Source organism: Agelaius phoeniceus, chromosome 3 (assembly GCF_051311805.1).
Source record: "Agelaius phoeniceus isolate bAgePho1 chromosome 3, bAgePho1.hap1, whole genome shotgun sequence".
In the NCBI taxonomy this organism is placed as follows: Eukaryota; Metazoa; Chordata; class Aves; order Passeriformes; family Icteridae; genus Agelaius; species Agelaius phoeniceus.
The window spans coordinates 55,340,558-55,360,078 of NC_135267.1; the positions used below are offsets into that span (position 1 = coordinate 55,340,558).

The window sequence follows — 19,521 nt, forward strand, 5'->3', positions numbered from 1 at the left end:
CTGACCGCTTATGGAGGGAAACTGAAATATGCCATCTACTTTGAAGCACGAGAAGAAACAGGTTTTACTACTTACTCCCCACAAGTCATCATAAGAGGTGGGCCTCCCACAAATACGAGAATTATTGTCCGGCATATGGCTGCCCCTCTGATTGGCCAGCTGACAAGGCATGAAATAGAGATGACAGAGGTAACATTTCCATCTGCTTTTTTAGCCCAAAACTTAAGCACATGGGTCTTTTGAATATTGTTAATAATCTGTCTTTTGTATTTCTGTCTTTCAGCATGAATGGGAATATTATGGTGATGACCAAAGAGGCAGAAACCCTGGGCCCTGGGAATATTATCATGGTAACCCAGGTCTCAATAGGACAATGTCTCAGGGAGATTTCACCTGGAAACCTTATGGAGATGACTCAAGACCAAGTAGAACTGTATCCCGGGAAGACTTCATGAATGTGTTGTATGATGTTCATTACATTCTCATCAAGGCAACTCATGGCAATATCATGAGGCAGAGCAGGTAACTCTTTCATGCAGTGATCTGAAATGGTGCAGTAGTCAGATAATCTCATACACCTCCCAGCTGCTCCCAACAGAATTTGTATTTATGACACCAACTATGAGCCATTGCTGAGAAGAAAGAGCAGATGGAATTTGTGTTTGGCATAGCACAAGAAACAGAAGAGGGAAGTTTTATGCACTAGAAGATTTTAATCACACTAAGCAAGTAGAATCTTTATTTTCAGGATCCTAGAAACAGAAAACACATGTAGGCACACACATTCTGAAACAAACCTAATGTATTTTTTGAATAAAGGTCCACTGTATGAAAGCATGATGCTGTAATTAAATATAGATGTTAGCACATCAGGGAATTTTCTCCTGAAGGTGGGAAATTAAATATATTAGGGTCAGACTCCACATCTTCTGTTCAATCTATTAATGAATCAGTTATGCAAGAAAATTAAGATAACACTAAATTTGAAGTGGACGTCAGGCAGCAACATGATAGGAACAGTACAAAAATCTCTGTAATCTAAAGGTCAGCTGTAAGATTTACAGTGAAAGTAGCAGTCAATTGAACAAACAAGGAACAACTGCTTAGTTATCTATTCTTCAAAGAGGAGTCTGTTGTTTACAGCATATCACAAGGTGAGCATGATTCAGTAACAATATTGTTGTTGAGATATGCTAATTCTCTATCAAAATGTATAAACAGATATGGCCTGCAAAGTGAAAAAAACAAACTCTTTTATTTCCACCCAACACTAGTAAAGCCTAAGTGTGAAGTTCTGGTTAATGGAATTCAAGAAAATAGTTATTAAAGTGCTCAGAGGATATCGGTGACCATCATTGCAGGCTAGAAAATATGACATGTGAAAGAAGATATAAAGAACTAGATATGTTTAGAAACTAGAAATTGCTTTAAGGTGCTTAAAATGTTGTTACAGAGAAAAAGGAAAGAATGAGTTCTCTGTTGCCATGGTGGGTAAATCAAAAACAAACATGAATTTAAACATCAGCAGGAAAGATCCACATTTTAAACTGCTGGGAGTAGAGATGTTCTAGAATAGCTTACATAGACTATTGCACAAAGTTTTTAATAATTATTTAATAATTAATACACAATATCCCTTGCAATCAAAATTTATTGGCAAGGGGATGGGAATAATCAGAGATAAACTCCAAAGGTCTCCATAAGTCCTTCTTATGATTCTGTCATAGAAATAATAAGCTAAAATTATTTCTAGGTTTCTAAGGTGCAAATAGGTTTTTAAGAGTTTGAAGGCCTTTGGAGTTTGAAGGTGAATAGTAGGGGCAGATACCATGGGACTTCACAGCACTGTGTGACAGAAAACATTGTCAATGTTGCTGCTATTGTTTCTCTTTAAAGTATATAATTTACAGAAAAGTATTCATGTAGCTTCACTGGCTAGATGCTAAATATTACTAACAGATGCCATAAGTGTTTAACATTGGTCTAATTTATTTTTGGCATAGTCCATTTAGGATATTGTATTACAAGCAAGGGGATTCCCAGGAAAAGAGTTATGAAGGTAACCCCAATGCAATGTGGAAAATTTGGGAAGTATATTCATGTTTCATGGATGTTTCTCCCTTCCCCCTAAGCAGTACAGATCTTAGTTCAGCTGTGGAAGCAAAAACTGAGTACTATCTCAGCTGGAGCATCAAAAGGAAAGTTATTTTGAAACATTAGCAAGGCTGATTTTGTTCTGAGGTGTGTGTGACTCCTGTGACTGCACTAGGCCTGCACTGCACCAGCATTTTATCAAGGCTGCCCAGTCATGAGGCACTCAGAACAAGGGAGGACTTTTCAGTTCCAAGGCAGGTTTGCAAGGTGTCACTTAAAGGACCAGAATATATTTTTACAGCATGGCATTTCAGAATGTGACATTTTGTGACAGCAGAGCTTAGCAAACAGTTCATCTGGTCTTTCTGGTAACTCTCCATCTGAAGTCATAACCTTGCATATAATTCTGTATTTGATTTTGGAGGAGGTTATGTTACAATGGATTTTTATGATCTGTCTAGTTACAAAGTAAACATCTATCACATGGCATCTGAGACTTTAGGTAGAATATAGCAGGAATACATTATTATTTTTTTCAAGCTAGCACCTTGAATGATTTCAGTGGAAATTTCACGTAAGACTAAAATATAAATCCCCAAAAATGTTTTTAAAGGTTAGTGGAATATTACCTTGCATAAGACTTGAAGGCCTTTATTAAAAATAAACTGAGACCCTCTCAAGAGCAATATTTGTACTCAAATTTAAACATATGTTTGAATTAAGTGACAATAAAACATTTGTTTAAAAAGAGTGTGTTGTGCTTTCCAAATAAGGGCCCTTTTCTAAACTAGTAAAGCTTCTCTTTCCACTTGACTGAGCCTAGTAGAATAAGATATATAAAGCTAAAGAATCTGTGGATGGGAGGGGGAAAGGATATATGTGAAGTGTTTTTATGGGTTTTTTTAGGTTTTAATAGTGCTTTAATTTCAATTGCAAAGTTTAAAAGCTGCAGGTAAGTGATAAACTACAGGAAAAACACTTTAAAATAAAGTCAAAGTAGCAGCAGCAATTGAGAACATAAAAATAGCTTCATTCTAGTGTTAGAACTCTATTAGCTAAACAGTTTAGTAGCAATGCTAATGCTGTTTCTGCTTCCAAGCTGTAGCATTATTAGTGATTTAGAGGTTTCTGCTCAGAATCCCTACCCAAACATTTTTCTCCTGTATTGTTCATTTTGTTGCCCTCATTTTCACATTTAACACTCTAAATGGAAACATTGCTTTTATTAGATTTTGTTTTGCAACAGGGCTGTGATAATAAATTTCTTGAATTGAAGTATGCTTTCAATTTCACTGCAAATTATTTCAATATTCCCAACAGTGATCAGGTAGCAGTTGTTTGGCTGCTGCTTAATAGACAGTTTCCAAAAGTCAGCCAAGCCTGACCTTCCTTAAGTAACATTTTCACACAAACAATAGGCAGCTTTGTGGCCCTAGAGTGTATTGTTATCTAAATATAGCTTTATGACAGTAAACAGTTTTTCAACTGTGCCCTCACTTTTGAGAATGATGGAGAGGCAGATTGCATTTTCTTTTCCCATTAAATGTACAGAGATTTTAATGTAACTTTTCATTGACATGTCAGATCCTGATGGTTTTTGCCCTCTTTATTTTCAGTCTTCTGTTTTGACCTGGCTTTGTTTGCTTGATTTTGGGTTTTTTTTGTTTGTTTGTTTTGTGGGTTTTTTTGGTTCAGTTTCCCTGTTGGACTGAACCTCTTTCTTCAGGTAGTAAGAAGAGAGCATAGGGTTTAAGTCACTAGATTGCTTTGGGGATTTTTGTATTGACACAAGGTTATCAAGACATGTGACTCTGGTCATGTAAGCTCAGTTGCAAAACTCTCATCTCGTTCAGTGCTGGGCATTTGCTTTTCCTCCATTCATCCTGACATTGGTACCTATGTGCCAATGAGCAGAACAGCACCAATCAGTCCCTCAGGGGTCAAAGTCTGGGAGAAGTTGAAACAGGCTGTGAGCATGAGGAGAGGTGAGCAGTTCTGTGAGTTTCTCTCCATTAGCACTGTGCTCAGACACTTACTGAATAGACTCTACCCACATTATTGACGTTTATTTGGCCTGTCAGACAGTCTTTGACATTTTAGCTTACGTTAGCATTATATTTGAAGCTTTAAAATTTACACTATTCTGCACATTTTGTTTCTCTGAGGCAATAGGTGTTCCAGATCATAGCATTCATTTAAGCAAACTTACAAATCCCCAAAATAAAGAAGTAAGCTTAAAGTACAGCATTCTGATACACTGGGATTAAGTGTATTTTATTAGATTTTATATTTGTTGTCTTTGTCCATGATGTACTCAACCCTATTTAGCAGGTCAGTATTCATGCTGGAATGACTAGGAGTGGTTGGGAGGCAAGGATATTATTAGGATATATTTTATTTTATTTTTTAAATAGTTGCCTCATTAAAAGCTCATTAAGAGGACAATTTTACCGCCATACCCCTGAGAGTCATCAATTTCTTAATGAGTCCCTCCAAATGAAGAACCAGATATGAATTTTTGTTATGTTAACTTTTACTAGTTTAGCTGAAAAGAGATAGAAATCAAGCTGGAGATTTAGTTAGTTATACTGTTGTCTACAACTAGAAAATGAGACCAGAGGTGGTGTTAACTTTGTAGTTTCTTGGGAGATGCAAAAAAACAATGTTGTTTGCTGTAGATAAGAATCCTACAAACAGCCAAATGAGACTGTTTCATCCTGTGCCAGCTGACTGTGAAGTAACTGGGTTTGAGTGAGTGCTTGACTAATCTCATTGGAGGTGTTTGCTCTTTTTTCCAGGATTTCTGAGATCTCTCTGGAAGTTGCTGAAGGCGGCTCTTTGTCCGGGATGGCTCCTCAGGCTCACTTGATAGAGAAATGTGACTGCCCATTGGGTTATTCTGGTCTGTCCTGTGAGGTACAGTACTAACCTAACTCCCAGGAAAAGCCTTTGTGCTTTCTCTGGTCCATTCATTGGCAAGGTGTGAATAGTAATTGGGTGTGAATTCACTTAACTGGCATCAACTCTCCCTTAATTTAATTACTTATTCCCTCTCACAGGTATTTCTCTCACAGGGAATTTCAGCCATTATTGCTGTAGGCAAATGTGCCACTGAAACCATGGCAATGACTCAAATACTTAAAATACAGGAAAGTGAGCTTTACTGAGGCAGCATCACTGATGCTGAATTGTGTGACTGATGCTAACAAGCCTTTTTGAACAGATAGGGGTATAATACTCTTGTAATACTAAAATACTTACCAGGAGAAAAGTGTTGGTCAACTGAGTGACCTGGGTGCTCCTTATACATGCACTGTATTTATTTTTAACTTATAATTTCATGCTGAAGATTGCATATTTCATAAGTACCCAAGTGTTCTAGCGAATCAGCTGACGTGTATATGCTTTTATAAAATGGTTTCATGATAGGTACCAGAGAAATTGTTTAAGATATAATATATTGGCTGCAGAATGTAAATTAATACTTCTGACTGTCTGTGCTCTTGATGATGAGACTGCCAATCTTTTGGTGTGCAGAATACCATGTTTTCATTTTTATTCAGCACAAACAATTCTAAATTTACTGCTTGCAATTGTTAGGTGGAGGCAACAGGGAACAACACCTTGAGTATTTTGCAAATATCTCAAACATCCTAAGTGGGATCTTGTAAGGGTTTGTCCCAAACTAGCGGTGGGAGGAAAATTGAAGTAAAGGAAGAGAAAGATACCTTGTTATCTGTGACAACTCTAATCCCTTTGGATGTTATACGTGATTGTGTTATGCAGCAAATAAGTCAACAGAAACAGTAGCTTCATAGGAAGGGTGTGCAAGAAAGTGAATGAAATAATTTTTTTGCACACTATTTCAATAAGGGAATACACTTGAACTTGTGTAAATACATGAGAAATTAATAGACTCCAACATTTGCTTAGAAGTACAGTTTTTTTTTTTAATTACTGTAGCAAATTGGATTTTTGGAGAAAACTATATGATAATGTAATTAGAACTTGTTTTTAATTTACACCTACCAGGGGCTCAATAAATATCTCAATTGCAACCTTCATACTTCATTCTTAATTGTGTGATCTTCACATACTCATAACTTAGTTTGTTTTTAGTGTGCTCAGTGAAGGTTGTGGTGTATTCTGTGACGGTTTATTTAATTTTAGCAGGAAAAAAATATCTGACACCCTAGCATTTTTTAAGCAGGTGTTAATAGGGTGTATGTGTCTGTGGCATGCTTTATCCATATAATAACATTGTGAAAACTATATGCACAGCAGTTTTTATTAGAAGTCACATTTATATTTCCCCCCCCTTTTTTTTTTCTTCTTTTATTCCACATCTAGTTGTAGGCTGCAGAAGCAGTGATAAGAATTTCCCAATGGCTGCTTCTGAAAAGCTTCCAAACTAGCAATTAAAAATATAGTCTGTTTTATCTTCTGTCTGTGTTTTATTTCATCTCTGAAATGCTTCGGTCAAAATCGGTGGTAAGACTGTCAATGGCATATCAGAAAAAAAACCCCAGATATTAGTTGTGTTTGAGGATGTACCATGTATTTATAATTTGATTCTGCAGTCGTTCAGAACTTGTAAATCTATGTTTTGTATCTTGTTTGGACAAGTACACTTGTGGGGATAGAGAGGGAGGGGAAAAAGAATAAGAAACAGAACTACTTTTGTTTGAGATTATTTATCTATGTTAGAATTCTTCACAAACCATGAAAAAGAAGATAGACTGTTTCTATGCTTCGGGGAACTTAATGTGGTCTAAGTCAAAATAGAAGGGAAAAGCAGAAATGAGTTAAGATTAATTTCTTTGTAATTCTGAAGAAAATAATTGTGTTTATACTTTTTCCATAACTTTTAGACTCCTGGAGGTTTTAGCAATGATTATAAAACTGTCAGAGTGGTGGTATATTAATAAATCTAGCATGTCAGCTAGTGCTTCAGTAAAGAATCCTACATTTGGTCACAAAAATTACTTACTTACTCCAGATTCTCTTCTGTTTTATTTTGCATCCATTTTATTGCTGTGTGAAAAGTGGGCCACTCCTTTCTGAAAAGCAGAAATGGTGGTCACCAGTAGGAAATGACCTCATCAGCCAGCTTTCACAGGCTCCTGGCACCACTAGGTGGTGGGATTTATACATGAGATGAGTAGGCCCTTACCCCTAATGGTCTCAGCTGTCAAAATGTTCCTGTTTGTGTTTTTATGCTGCCATAGCTGTATGCTTCCCGAGAGCTGTGTTAGGGCTTCCACAGAACTGTGTAATAAGCCTGAAATAAAGACTAAGTGTTTGATTCTACATGTGTCAGCTTTGCTAGCAATTTTTGAGTTATTCTTGGAATTTTATTGCCAAGCTGCAGTAGAGGAGACTTAGTGATGGATAAACTTGGTTTGGGGCTGATAGGCTCAAGACATGGAAAACCTTTAACATTTTGAATTCTGTACTTTTATGGTGTTTAAATTATATAGCTATAAATAATGCAGCCATGCTGCCATTTTCTTGTTTATTATTCAGCTTTTGCTTGTTATCCATCAGGTAGTGTGTAGGCAGATACTGCTTGTCGAACCTGAAAAACATAGCAGAGATGAAGGAAACAGAATCATCATGCTTGCTCTCCACAGTCCATGCAAAAAAAAATTACTTTGAAAACAAACTCTTTTCTTAAGTAATGAAAGGAATGATGCTTGATGCACAGTGAGAACAGAAAAGTGTTCTGCATCTGAATGAAAGATCTCTCAAGCTTTAGTGTAAAAGCCTGATGCCAGTAGAGTGCTCCAGGGATTTTTCAGCCATGTTTCCAATTAGGACTGGCTCTTTTTATCTGTAAAGTACTGTATATTGTTTGTAACACAGCTGGAAGCCTGTCAGATTCTTTTCACAACTTGTAAAAACTGGTGATTGGAAAGATGATCTTGCAATGCTCCCCACACACAATCCACTCTGTAATGATCTGTTTTCTTCTGCATCTTTTTTATTGCAGTCATGCTCTCCAGGATTTTATAGGCTTCCATCTCCACCTGTGGGAAGGACACCTGCTCAGACCTTAGGCACCTGTGCTGTATGTCAGTGTCATGGACACAGCACTATGTGTGACTCTGAAACATCAGTTTGTCAGGTATTACACCTCTAAACCTTTGCACCAAGTTAATCCTAATGTGAAATTCCTAAATTGTGCTACTAATCTAAAAAAAACAGAAGACAATATTTTAATACAATTTTGCCTAAATAGCTTAAGTATCAAAGTTCAGGGAGAGTCATAAAAGCAAACTTTTGAAGTTTTCTGTTATGATTCTCTGGAGTGCAGATTATGCAGTGCTTTTTCACCCCTGAATTACTATTTATGCAAAAAGAAAAACTAGACAGCTGCAAAACAAAGAAACAAATGTACCATGTGTCAATACAGTAAACACAATTCTGCTCTTACAGGCAGTAATACACATCACCTGGTACAGTAAAACTGAATTTTAATTATTGCTCCTTCTCCAATGGCTGGAACAAAGGAGAAAAGAAAGGATGAATGGGATAAGAAATTCTGTAGGTTACCTCTGGGTAGCTACAGACCTGTATTCTTTCTCCTTTTAAGCCTGTATATTACTCAGCAGGCTTTTGATAGAAGCTTAAAGCAAGCATTCCCACTGAGAATCATGTCAGGGAAATTATGTATTGAAGTAGGTTCGAATCCCTAAGGCTGGGAGCAGAATGTTGTCTGCGTTCGTGTAATTATCAAATGCAGCTTTCATTTTGTCTCCTTCCTTGGCAGGACTGCCAGCACAACACTGCTGGTCCCCACTGTGAGAGGTGTGCTCCGGGATTTTATGGCACTGTCCAAGGCTCCCCGGATGACTGTCGGCCTTGTGCTTGTCCCCTCTCCATTCCCAGTAACAAGTAAGTCAGCAAACTCATGGTGCAGTGTTGCCTTTCCAGCAAGCCAGAGCTTCCTCCTGGGTTCCCTGTGTCCTTTTTCAGATGGCTGGCTACAGGAGAATTGCCTCATGGAAGCTATAATAAAAACTTCTTATCTACTTTTGCTAATTGATCTTCCTTTAAAAGTCAGAAATTGCTCCCTTGCTAATTTGTGATGAATTAATTAATAAGTGCTAGAAAATACAGTACTCAAGATAATGAGTGTGTGTTATAAAGGTATTCTCATAAATGGAGCTAGAGCAGAACCCAAGTACAATGTAGCCACAAGGGAGCTGCAAAAATTCTTATATATTATGTTGGTATAAATGTGCTACAGTGCCTTTCTTGCTTCACTATGGAATTTATTGATTCCTTATTTAATGTTACATGAGTTTCAGGCAATTTGTGAAATATAGAATAATTTAAAAGCATTATAGTTATTGCAGCATAAATTTTACTGGTTGCTTTATGCTAATGAGCCTTTCCACGATGCTTCTGCATGTGTTCCCAACAGATGATATTTTAGCACTTGAGATTTGTTTGTTGTTTTGCTAAGAAGCTCTTAATGATATTTGGCATCATACTGTAGTAGTGCAATGAACAGGTTTGTGTTTCATGATTGTGCTTTTGAAAAGCTGGAAGTGTTCCGTAAAACCATTTTTCTGTGCTTTGTCTGGCCTTTAGGATGTTTTAGTGCGGATTTCAGTCAGGATAGCTGAGAATTGAGAATTTAGGGGTTTCTTTTTCTTTTTACTTCATTTTATCATTTTTGTTTGGTCTTGGGTTTATTTTGAAGGAGGAAAGTCCTTTTTCAAACATTATTAGATAAAGACATCATAATCTTCCATACACAGCGAATCTCAGGTATTTAAAGAAATATCCTTTATCTCAGAAGTTATAACGCATTCTTAACTACAAGTTTTTCTGAGGTTTGTTCATTTCATGAGTGTTTTCTTTTACAACTTGATTATGTGTTCTATTAGTATCAGAAAAGGACATTCAAGTTGCAAAGAACAAGATCGACCAAGGTTCTCAGTTTTGCAAATTGGAAAATATTGGAAAAAAGCTTTTTATGTTACTAACTGGCAGTATGAAGGGCTGCAAATACTCCAGCCTGTCTTTTTTGTGGTGCTTAGGAACCTATGGTTGCCTAGAAATACATGTATCAGATCAGAAAATGGGCAGGGCTCTTCACCCAGTGTTTATGGCATTTAGACATATTCTCCACACTATGCTCCCAAGATCATTTCAGTATCTTATCTAAAACCTAACATAAACTCAGGAAGTGGGTGTTGCTGAAGTGCTCTACAGGTGAGAAATGTGTGGAACCGTGGGTAGCATGTCTGACACAGAATTATAGAATGGTTTGGGTTGGAAGAGACCTCAAAATCATCTAACTCCAGCTCTCCTGCCATAGGCAGGGGCACCTTCCACTAGACCAGGTTTCTCAAAGCCCCATCCAACCTGGCTGTGAAGACTTCAAGGGATTGGGGCATCTGCCACTTCACTGGGCAAGCTGGTCCAGTGTCTTACCACCCTCTGAGTAAAGAATTTCCTCCTAACATCTAATCAACATTTCCCCTCCATTAGTTTAAAACTACTCCCTGTTGTCTTATCTCCATCTTTTTTTAAAAGTGTCCATTTTTTAGGTGTCCTAGGTGCACGCTCAAATTGCTGAGCTGCCTGAGGGATAGCAAGCAAAGTGCCTGAACCTCACTTAGCTGCATAGCCTGCATGGCTGTGGGTTTGTCACAGCCTTTTGTGTCTTGCTCCCATGAAAGGGATCATGAGACTCTGGTTTCATATACCTTCACAGGAAATAAGAGAATAACACCTAATCTGAATTTAATAAAAACACTTAATCATGAGATAGTCATCCAATTTCTTAGTGTTGTTGAGAAAAGAATCCGATCTGAGCATGTCCCGGAACAGAAGTGCTTGTGTTTTATAGAGCTTCACTCAGCTGTCTCTAGACATCAGGGAAGGGATTTCTATTTCTGTTATCCACAGCCATCAACAACTTTGGTAGCTGCATAGTAAATATAGAGACTGACAACTTTACATCTCACTCATGTTAAACCTAAAGGAAAACACCACTGGAGAGAGGGCAGGGAAGGAGATGTTTCAAATGTGTGTAGAAGCCTGTCTGTGCATGTCCATTTTCCAGTGCTGATAGAAGATGCCTGAACAATTGGTTCAGATGCCTGGCTTTTAGATGGATAGAATGGCATAGATTCATTCCATAAAGCTACAGTATTAGGTAGAAAACTAGAGTATCAGACCTTAGATTTATATATTTTGCAGATCAGTTAAAGTTCTTCAGGATGCTATTAAGGAAAAAGTCTACCTGCAGCTATTTTATGGTAGTCAAGTAATCATAATCTAGATGAAATGCAGACAGCTAATGAGCTATCTCATTAGCTTGCTATGTCATGACTGATACGATAGTATTTGTGACTTGTACAGTGCAATTATTTTTATTTATGAAATTGTATAAAACTCCACTAAAGTTCTAAATACTGCGTTTATACTGCTGTACAATCAGCAGTCAGTTTCAAACATGATGAGCTGGGAGAAAAAAAAAGAACAGAGAGAATGAATTTTTCTTAGTATGGATCTATTTTTATGGAGTTGAAAATGTGTTGGATAATGAGTTTGTGAGTAATAGATCAATTTGTTTATGTTTTTTGCAAAGGCATAATTTTATATACTCGTTCAAGCACTATTGATTTAATGCATTATAAGCAAGTTAGATGGGGATGCTGACTGCACTGTACCAAGAAGGAGCTCTGGGGTCACCACTAGCCACCTCTGTGCTTTTCTAGTTCTTCTTCCACAAAGAGCTGAAAGAGTTTCATGTTTTCACACCATCTTAATATTTAGTTCTGTTCTTTTGCCCATCTCATCCCTTTGTTTGTTTTAATTGCCTATGCAGGCACTTTATACACTAACATATCAACTAAGTGCTGCTTTGCCCACAGGTGCACACTACAGACAGTAGTAAAGTGACTTAGAAAAGATAATCTACTGTCTTCAATGATTAAGATAAGACCTCTCCCTGATCACGAAGGAGGTAGTTTTTAGGAGTTTTTTTTCTCAGGAGACTGGGCTTTTCTCATACCTCTTTGAGAAGATCATTTGATGCTGCCTTTTGGGAAGATTCCATACAGCTGTGACTTTGGTTCCTTTTCCCTCTTTATATCTTACCTTCAAGTAAACTCTTCCCAGCTTATCTCATTTCACTCAAATATAAGATGAAATCAGACTGGAAAGGCTGAATGTTCATTAGCTCAGTTTCTAAATCTTTTGTTTCACATCCTTCCCAGTGCTCACTGTGAGTGAGAGCACCATTCAATCACATAAGCCTACAGCATGGCCATTGCTCACTCCATCCCCTTGGATACAGCCCTAGAGCCCTTGGCCAAGCTGTGCAAGTGTCACAGCAAGGCATTCCCAAAAATTATAATAGAAAGGAGAGAACTCTCACAGGTTTTTATAAACAGATAAGAAAATGCCGCCATTTACATTAAGAGTGGAACTTCTTGAGCTCTTCTTTACTGCTGACCAAAGTGAAATGATGCAAGAGAGTAGAAAAAAATTCTTTATTTACTTTTGTTTCAGTTTTAGTCCTACTTGCATTGCTGAAGGACCTAGTGACTACCGGTGTACTGCCTGCCCACCTGGATATGAAGGCCAGTACTGCCAAAGGTAGGATTAATGGAAAAAGCAGAAAGAGGGACAATGAATTGAGGAAAAGGCATGAAGGAGATAAGTGTTTTTCAATATTACAAGCGTGTATTTACTACTGTTTATATACATGCCTTTGGATAATTTATTTCTCCTTCATATGCTGTTAAAACTCAGCCAACATAGACAATTTTTATATACACCACTGTAAATTGATAATCAATGTTATTTATATCACAGATATTGTCCTAGTCTTACTTTTTGATGTGTGAGGGTTTTTTTCCTCCGGGGCTCAGAAGTTAAAAAAAATTATCTAAAATTAGATGCCATGCTGATAGTGTATCTTGATGTCGCTCATACCCTTTGTTTTAGTGACTGTGGTGCCCTCATGGGCATTGGCTGTGAAAGACAGTTACATATAAACATTTTAATGCTGATTTGTGAATTAACAACCTGAACAGCCGCTGTTGTCCCATCCATCAAAACACTGAGGGATTAAGATGATCAAAATGTCTACCAGGAGATTTCATGCCTGACACAAAACACAGGGCCACACAATGATACTGGAGGGGTTTTTTTATTGTAGTTTAATAGAAATTTAACTGAAAATTGTTAAGGATGTGGAATCAATTTTGCATACTTCCTTCATCCAGACTGTTCTGTGCCCTGATTAGAAGTCTCTTTGTTGGACAGTTTGCAAAATTTCTCTCTTGATCATGAAGCAACAAAGATTTTTTTTAATGGTTCATGGATGTTTATGTAAATGATGTTTAAAATACTGCCAAGTATTCTTTATGCCCCACATCTCAGTTGGACAAATCTTATTTTGTGTTTGCAATGTCTAGGTGTTCTTCTGGCTACACAGGGAACCCACAGATTCCGGGAGGGTCCTGCCAGGCATGTGAGTGTGATCCATATGGCTCTGTGCCTGCCCCCTGTGACCCTGTCACTGGGCAGTGCACTTGCAGGCCTGGATTCACGGGGTGGAAGTGTGCTGGCTGTGAGCATCGGCATGCGCGTCATGGCACGAGATGCATTTGTACGTATACTAATGGGATTTTGGATAACTTCTGATTGCGTTTGTCATATTTCAGAAATTCAATCCTGCTTGTTTAACAGTGAGTTATATGGCTTTCTTTGAAAATAATTGCCAGGTTTCTTACTATGTTGACATCTGGTCCATTTTGTTTTCACAGGCCTTGAGATGTCAAGAAAACTCAATAATTTTAGTATTATCACTGAAAAATGACAAAAAAATCTTTGAAGGAATTCTTTTTGGCTTTTTAGAGTCTGTAATTTTGCCAAAGGTTGTTGCTACTGTTGTGACAATATTTTCTTTGGTGAATTTTTTAGTGTTGTCCTAAATGTTTAACCAGCAATTGCAATGCTCTATGCCATGAGGCATACACAAAGTTTTTACTTAGGTTTACTTGATCATGTTGATTCAGCTACCATCCACTGGAATTTAAAAGATGTAAGCAATGATAGTACACTATATCCAGAAAAGAACTTTTTTTGTTAAAAATAGAGAACTAATAGCATAAACCACCAATTTATATTTTCCAGTACTGGTATCTTTCTCCTCAGTTTTGATATATGCCAAGTGATTATCTTGTATTTTTGTTTGGATTTTTTTCATTATATTGGATAGTGCTTGTTTTAAGCCCACAGCCTCACATCATGTAATGCTGCATGCTTATGTCTTATTTAAAAAAATGTAGCAAAATCTTCCTAGAATTCTTTATCAGCCCTGAATGAAATAAGGCATTTTCCTCTTCCTCATCTCCCCCAGGATATAAAGGGACTAACTTTATTGTGATGGTTTTTTTTCCCTTCAATGGCATGATTGTTAAATTTGAAGTAGAATAATGGTAGAGTTCCAGTAAATCCACAGTATATAATATTTATTAATCTGTGCACATTTGAAAGTATTGAAGTATTGGCAAGGTGTAGTGAGCTGGTTTTAAATGTTTTATCTTTAATTGGAGTGTCTGTGTGAGGGACACGTAACATCAAGAAAAGTAGGTACCATCTCCTTTTTTTTTGCTTCTCCAAGGAGTTAATTTCTTTTGTACCTCAATATACAGAGGTGCACACCTCTCTAGTATTAAAATGAAATGGTTAAAACAAAATGCAAACATTTCAAAAGCAAACTTTAAAAACAAACAAAAGAAGTGCTTGTAATGTCTGAAGGAATTATATAATTCAAGAATGGAAGGCACGGTTTCTTGGAGTGCTCTAAAGAAGAGATATTAGGCACATAGAATCAGAAGCTACACAATGCAGAACATATTTTCACTCAAACTAATGGCTGGGATCAGTTCTCAGACAGTCACTAGGACTTAGCAGAACTAAGCTTCTAAGTAAATAATTTAAAATAAGTGCTTTTTCATCAGTCCTGATTCCCAGGTAGAAATTATAGATTACTGGGAATATAGATATAATTTCTTCTATTTCTTTACTATTAACAACAAGGCATTGATTCATTGATTAAAAGAGTAGTGTACTTAAGAGAAATAAATTTCTAATGTCCTGCAGTGTGATGTAGTTTAGGACTTAATTCTAAACTTACTATCTTAAGCTCTATTTTGAACATCAAAATGATTGCAACTGGAGTAAGTAGTCCCTTTGCTGAAATAACTACCATTTGAGTTCCATTTTGTGGTCTCTGTGTCAAGGAGAATTGTAATTGCAAGTTAAGTTCATAAGTATTACAGCTACAAAATTTTGAAATAAGAACTGTGTTCTACAGAGTGCTATCTGCATGAAAATTACTTCATTTTTCAATATCCTGAATAGCTCTTACATTATTGCCAGTATTATCCTATTTTTCCAATCACAGGCATGACTTAGTATGTTTTTTTATTAGTCTTTTACCTTATCAGTATTCTGAAAAGTCTTTTGAGGATCCAGGATGACAGAGATTTGTTGTACAAAACAGCCTAAGTGCAAGTTAACCATTAATAATGGTTTTCGAATTTGTTAATCAGGCTATTTCATTGTGTGGATAATAAGGTTAAAAATCCTACTTGTGAATGGAAAAAGCTGTTTGCAGGCAAACGAAATTTTCTACCTTTTTGCTTTGAAAGATGTTATTTGCTGTAATCTCTGATTTAACTGCAACATATTTAAATTTGAGTGTTGAAATATACTTACACTCTTAACTTACCTACATTCTTACTTTAAGAACTCAGTTTTCACCATAAGAACAGTTCTTCACATATGTATATGGACATTTCATTTGACCACTAGAAGTGAGGAATCAAATGCAAAGATTTCTTTTCTTTAGTCGTAAAGATAAGAACCATGTATAGGAGCAGATGGGATGTACTTTAAATCTCCCTATCACAGGAAGTAGATTTTTACTGTTGATAATAACCATCAATAATAACCATAATAATAACCATCAATAATAACCATATCATAAATTGCAAAAACTGCAGTTTAATATTTCAGTATATTTCAGGCGCATTTTATGTGCCTATTAGGTCTTACTGTATTATCTTCCTCTTGTTTAAAGGTTCCTCAGCACACATATTTCTCCACACCTGCCTTTGCTAATGCAGTACAGTACCCCTGACATGGTAGAAAATAAGCCTGATCAGTAACTTCTGTAGCCTGTGGTGGACACAGGTCTGTGGCAAAGAGAGTGTGGCAAGCCTGGATTTTGTGGGAATTTGCCAGTGGTAAGCAGTGTCTGGTATATCGCAGGCTTCACAGTGCAGCTGTTGGTAAGGACTCATTGCTGCAGCCCCAAATGTGCCTTAATAGTCCTTGTCCTGTCAAAGAGCCATTAGAAACACCTTTGGGACAACCTGAAGTTTTCCATCCTTGCTGTCAGAACACTGAGCTGTTCCAATCTGAGTTTAATGCAACTGTATACAATTTATTTTTTTACTTTCATGTATCAATCAGTCGCGAAATAGTAAATTCTGTTCTGACAAGCTTCAGTTGTAACAAAACCTTAAAAGCAAAACAAATGGTACTCTTAAAGTACAGAAAATTAATTAGTGTCAAGAGGAGAATCCTGTTTGCATTCAGTGGTTAAAATGAGCTGAATGCATGTACCTACTCTTGCTCATTTGTGGTTCCATTTCAACTAACTACTGCAATTGCATTGTACCAGTCAGAAGTGTGGAGAACCCCTGGTTAGGTGGTAAAGTTGTCTAACCTAATACAGTCAGCCATATTGAAAAAGTATTTATAAATAGTATAATGCATACTGATTAAGCTGTTCTGTTAGTATGGTGTAGTTAATATTAAAGAAAGTGATTTTTTTTTAATAATTACAAAAGAATAACCATTTAAATAATGAATTTTTGGCAAATTCCATAAAAGGTCACCACACAGTATGAAAAACCTGACAAACCTGAAAAACCAAATAATGTGTATTTAAATCAGATCAGAGAGGTATTTTAGCCAAAATATTGTAATGCATTCTTCTTTAAATATAATGTTTAGAATTTAACATACCCCTAGATCATAAGGATTCTAAAGATTTTTAAGTGAAGATTTTCCGTGAAAAGGTGGGGGGGAAAGCAAAGGAGCATGCATTTTCACTAAAGTGATCTATTTCTGATCTAGCTGAAAATCTCTTTTACTGGATTCTTACTGTTTTTTTAAATTATGTGTGCTTTTTTCAGTTGCTTACTGCATGTCACTGTTCAGTGATGTGTTATACCAGTTATATTTTATAGAGGTACAGGTAAAATAGAATATATATTTATTTTGAAAGCTGCTGCTTAAAGAGGGAAGATTCCACTTATAGATCAATAGCAACAGTTATATAATTATAGGTGCATGGCACATTCCATTCCCATTATATTCTTAGAATAGAATAATTTTGGTTTTTATAGGATTCCATCAGGGAATCAAAAGTTATATCCAAAAAGTAGATTTTTTAAAAAAACATAAGTAATACAAGAGTATGGTTTATTGCAAATCATAAAAATTTCTAATGGCTAGTGGCTGGATTATTTCCCCTGCTGAATTAACCACCTAGGTTGTCCTATACAGATATTCAGAACACTCTGCTTATGAATACTTTCTTAGAATTTTTGGACTCAAGCAATTAACTTTGTAGGTTCACTTTCCCTTCTCTTTTGAAAAAAACAGTACCCAAAGAATAAATAGTGATGGTTGGGAGCTAATTTTAATAATGCTGCCAGCATCCTTGTATACTGTCAAGTATGACAAAAGTTCTCCCAAATCTTCTCTCGGATTTTGAATCAAGCCTGTAGCAATCATACATTTTCTTAGAAATAGTAATCCTCTTGTGTATTTTTTGTTGTACCTTGTGACATTGCACTTCACTTCAGTTGTAGAGTTTGTAGTACATAAAATGAAGAAGCCTAGATGGCAGTGTTATGGGAACAGTGACTCTGCTCACTGCTGTGCCGCATTTATGGAACAAAACAATCCTGGTGAGGACTTCAAGGCTTTATTGTTGTTTGGCTCTATATATTATATGGCAAGTCAGAGCTCAAGTTCTGAATGCTTTCAGGGTATCTGTCATAACTACAATGGAGACTTCAGAAAAAAAGTTTGAGCTGTGTTGCAACACAAACTAAAAAACCTTTCCTTGAATGTGTGCTCCTGTCACAATTGTTCCTTGGGGTCAAGCAAAAGCCTAAATGTAAAGCAGTTGATGTGACTGAACAGGAAGCCATCATGACACAGGGAGATCGAGCAGATATTTCATTGTAAGGAAATTTTCCTTAACTCAGTCTTGTGGGGTGAAAAAACAAAAAAGATCCTCAGCCTTGCTGCAGTCGACAAATTTTCATATTTATGGATTTAAATATTCAAGAGTGGTAGAAGAAGAAAATTATATAATGAGATTCCTTTAATACCAGGTCTTGGGCATTTAAGTATTTGCACTCAAGACTGATGCCTCCAATGAGAGGGTTTTTTTTTCCCAGCTGTCAATCTCTGCTTCATCACAGCCCTACACCAAGAAGAACAAGGGAGCTCCCAGCCACCAGTTCTGGCAGAATCAAAGTTTTCCATTCAAAACAGTGAGGAGCTCCATGTTATCTGCCTAGGCAGATATGGAATTCAGAACTAGGCAGAGATGCTGTCTCTGTCAGAGATAGCTCTTGTAGAATCTGTGAAACAAAGCCTCTCCCAGCTCTTACACAGTGCTTAATTCAGCAGGAGCTGGGAGCCTTTACAGAGTGAGCTGAAAAGAATGTGTGTCACACTACATCTATGAAGCCTTGGACTACCTTCTTCAGTGTTCTGGGTTTTGCTGTGTGTCCATGTGTCTCAGCTGTAAGAATTAATTTACATCTCTGTTGGGCAACTGCTTCTCGGGCTGCATGGGCTCAATTAGGCCATCCCTGCTTGGCCTAGAACCTGATAAGCTATCACTTGTTCTCCATTTTCGTGAGAAAATGAGCTCCTGTTGAGTTTAGATCCACACTCCTGTCTTTCACCCAAATCAAGCAATCTTTAAGCTCAGCTACTACTGGTATGTATCAGAACCAGCAGATGAGGATTTCTAGATAATAAAAATCAGAAATAAACCTTCCTAGGTGTTTTAGACACTGATCTGGGTATGAATTTTCCCATATTTTGGAGACATACTGATCATGTAAGCTGTGTGAAACCAGCAGCAGTGGCAAGATAAAGCTTTCAGCTCTCTACTGGGGGTCTGTTTTGGAAGGCACATGAAGGCTGTTTCATTATTTGGTGTGAGACTAGTGCCAAAATGGGAAAAATGAGGTAACATATTATTGAGCTAACAGTAGTTCAACACTTTGAAACAACAGGAAGCTGATACTGAAGAGTCGCTGAGTATCATAGGATACCACCTCCCATCAG

At 36.9% G+C, this 19,521-nt stretch overlaps 1 protein-coding gene across 3 annotated transcripts in view; it reads left to right on the forward strand.

The window, feature by feature from the left end:
* LAMA2 (laminin subunit alpha 2) overlaps positions 1-19,521 on the forward strand; it is a 335,441-nt gene that overhangs the window by 232,085 nt on the left and 83,835 nt on the right. For all 3 annotated transcript variants that reach the window (XM_077175288.1, XM_077175290.1, XM_077175289.1), the window contains exons 26-32: positions 1-189; positions 284-522; positions 4,893-5,010; positions 8,087-8,221; positions 8,867-8,991; positions 12,631-12,717; positions 13,542-13,735. In XM_077175288.1, the coding sequence (XP_077031403.1) occupies positions 1-189; positions 284-522; positions 4,893-5,010; positions 8,087-8,221; positions 8,867-8,991; positions 12,631-12,717; positions 13,542-13,735 (1,087 nt within the window). The remainder of the gene's footprint in view (positions 190-283; positions 523-4,892; positions 5,011-8,086; positions 8,222-8,866; positions 8,992-12,630; positions 12,718-13,541; positions 13,736-19,521) is intronic.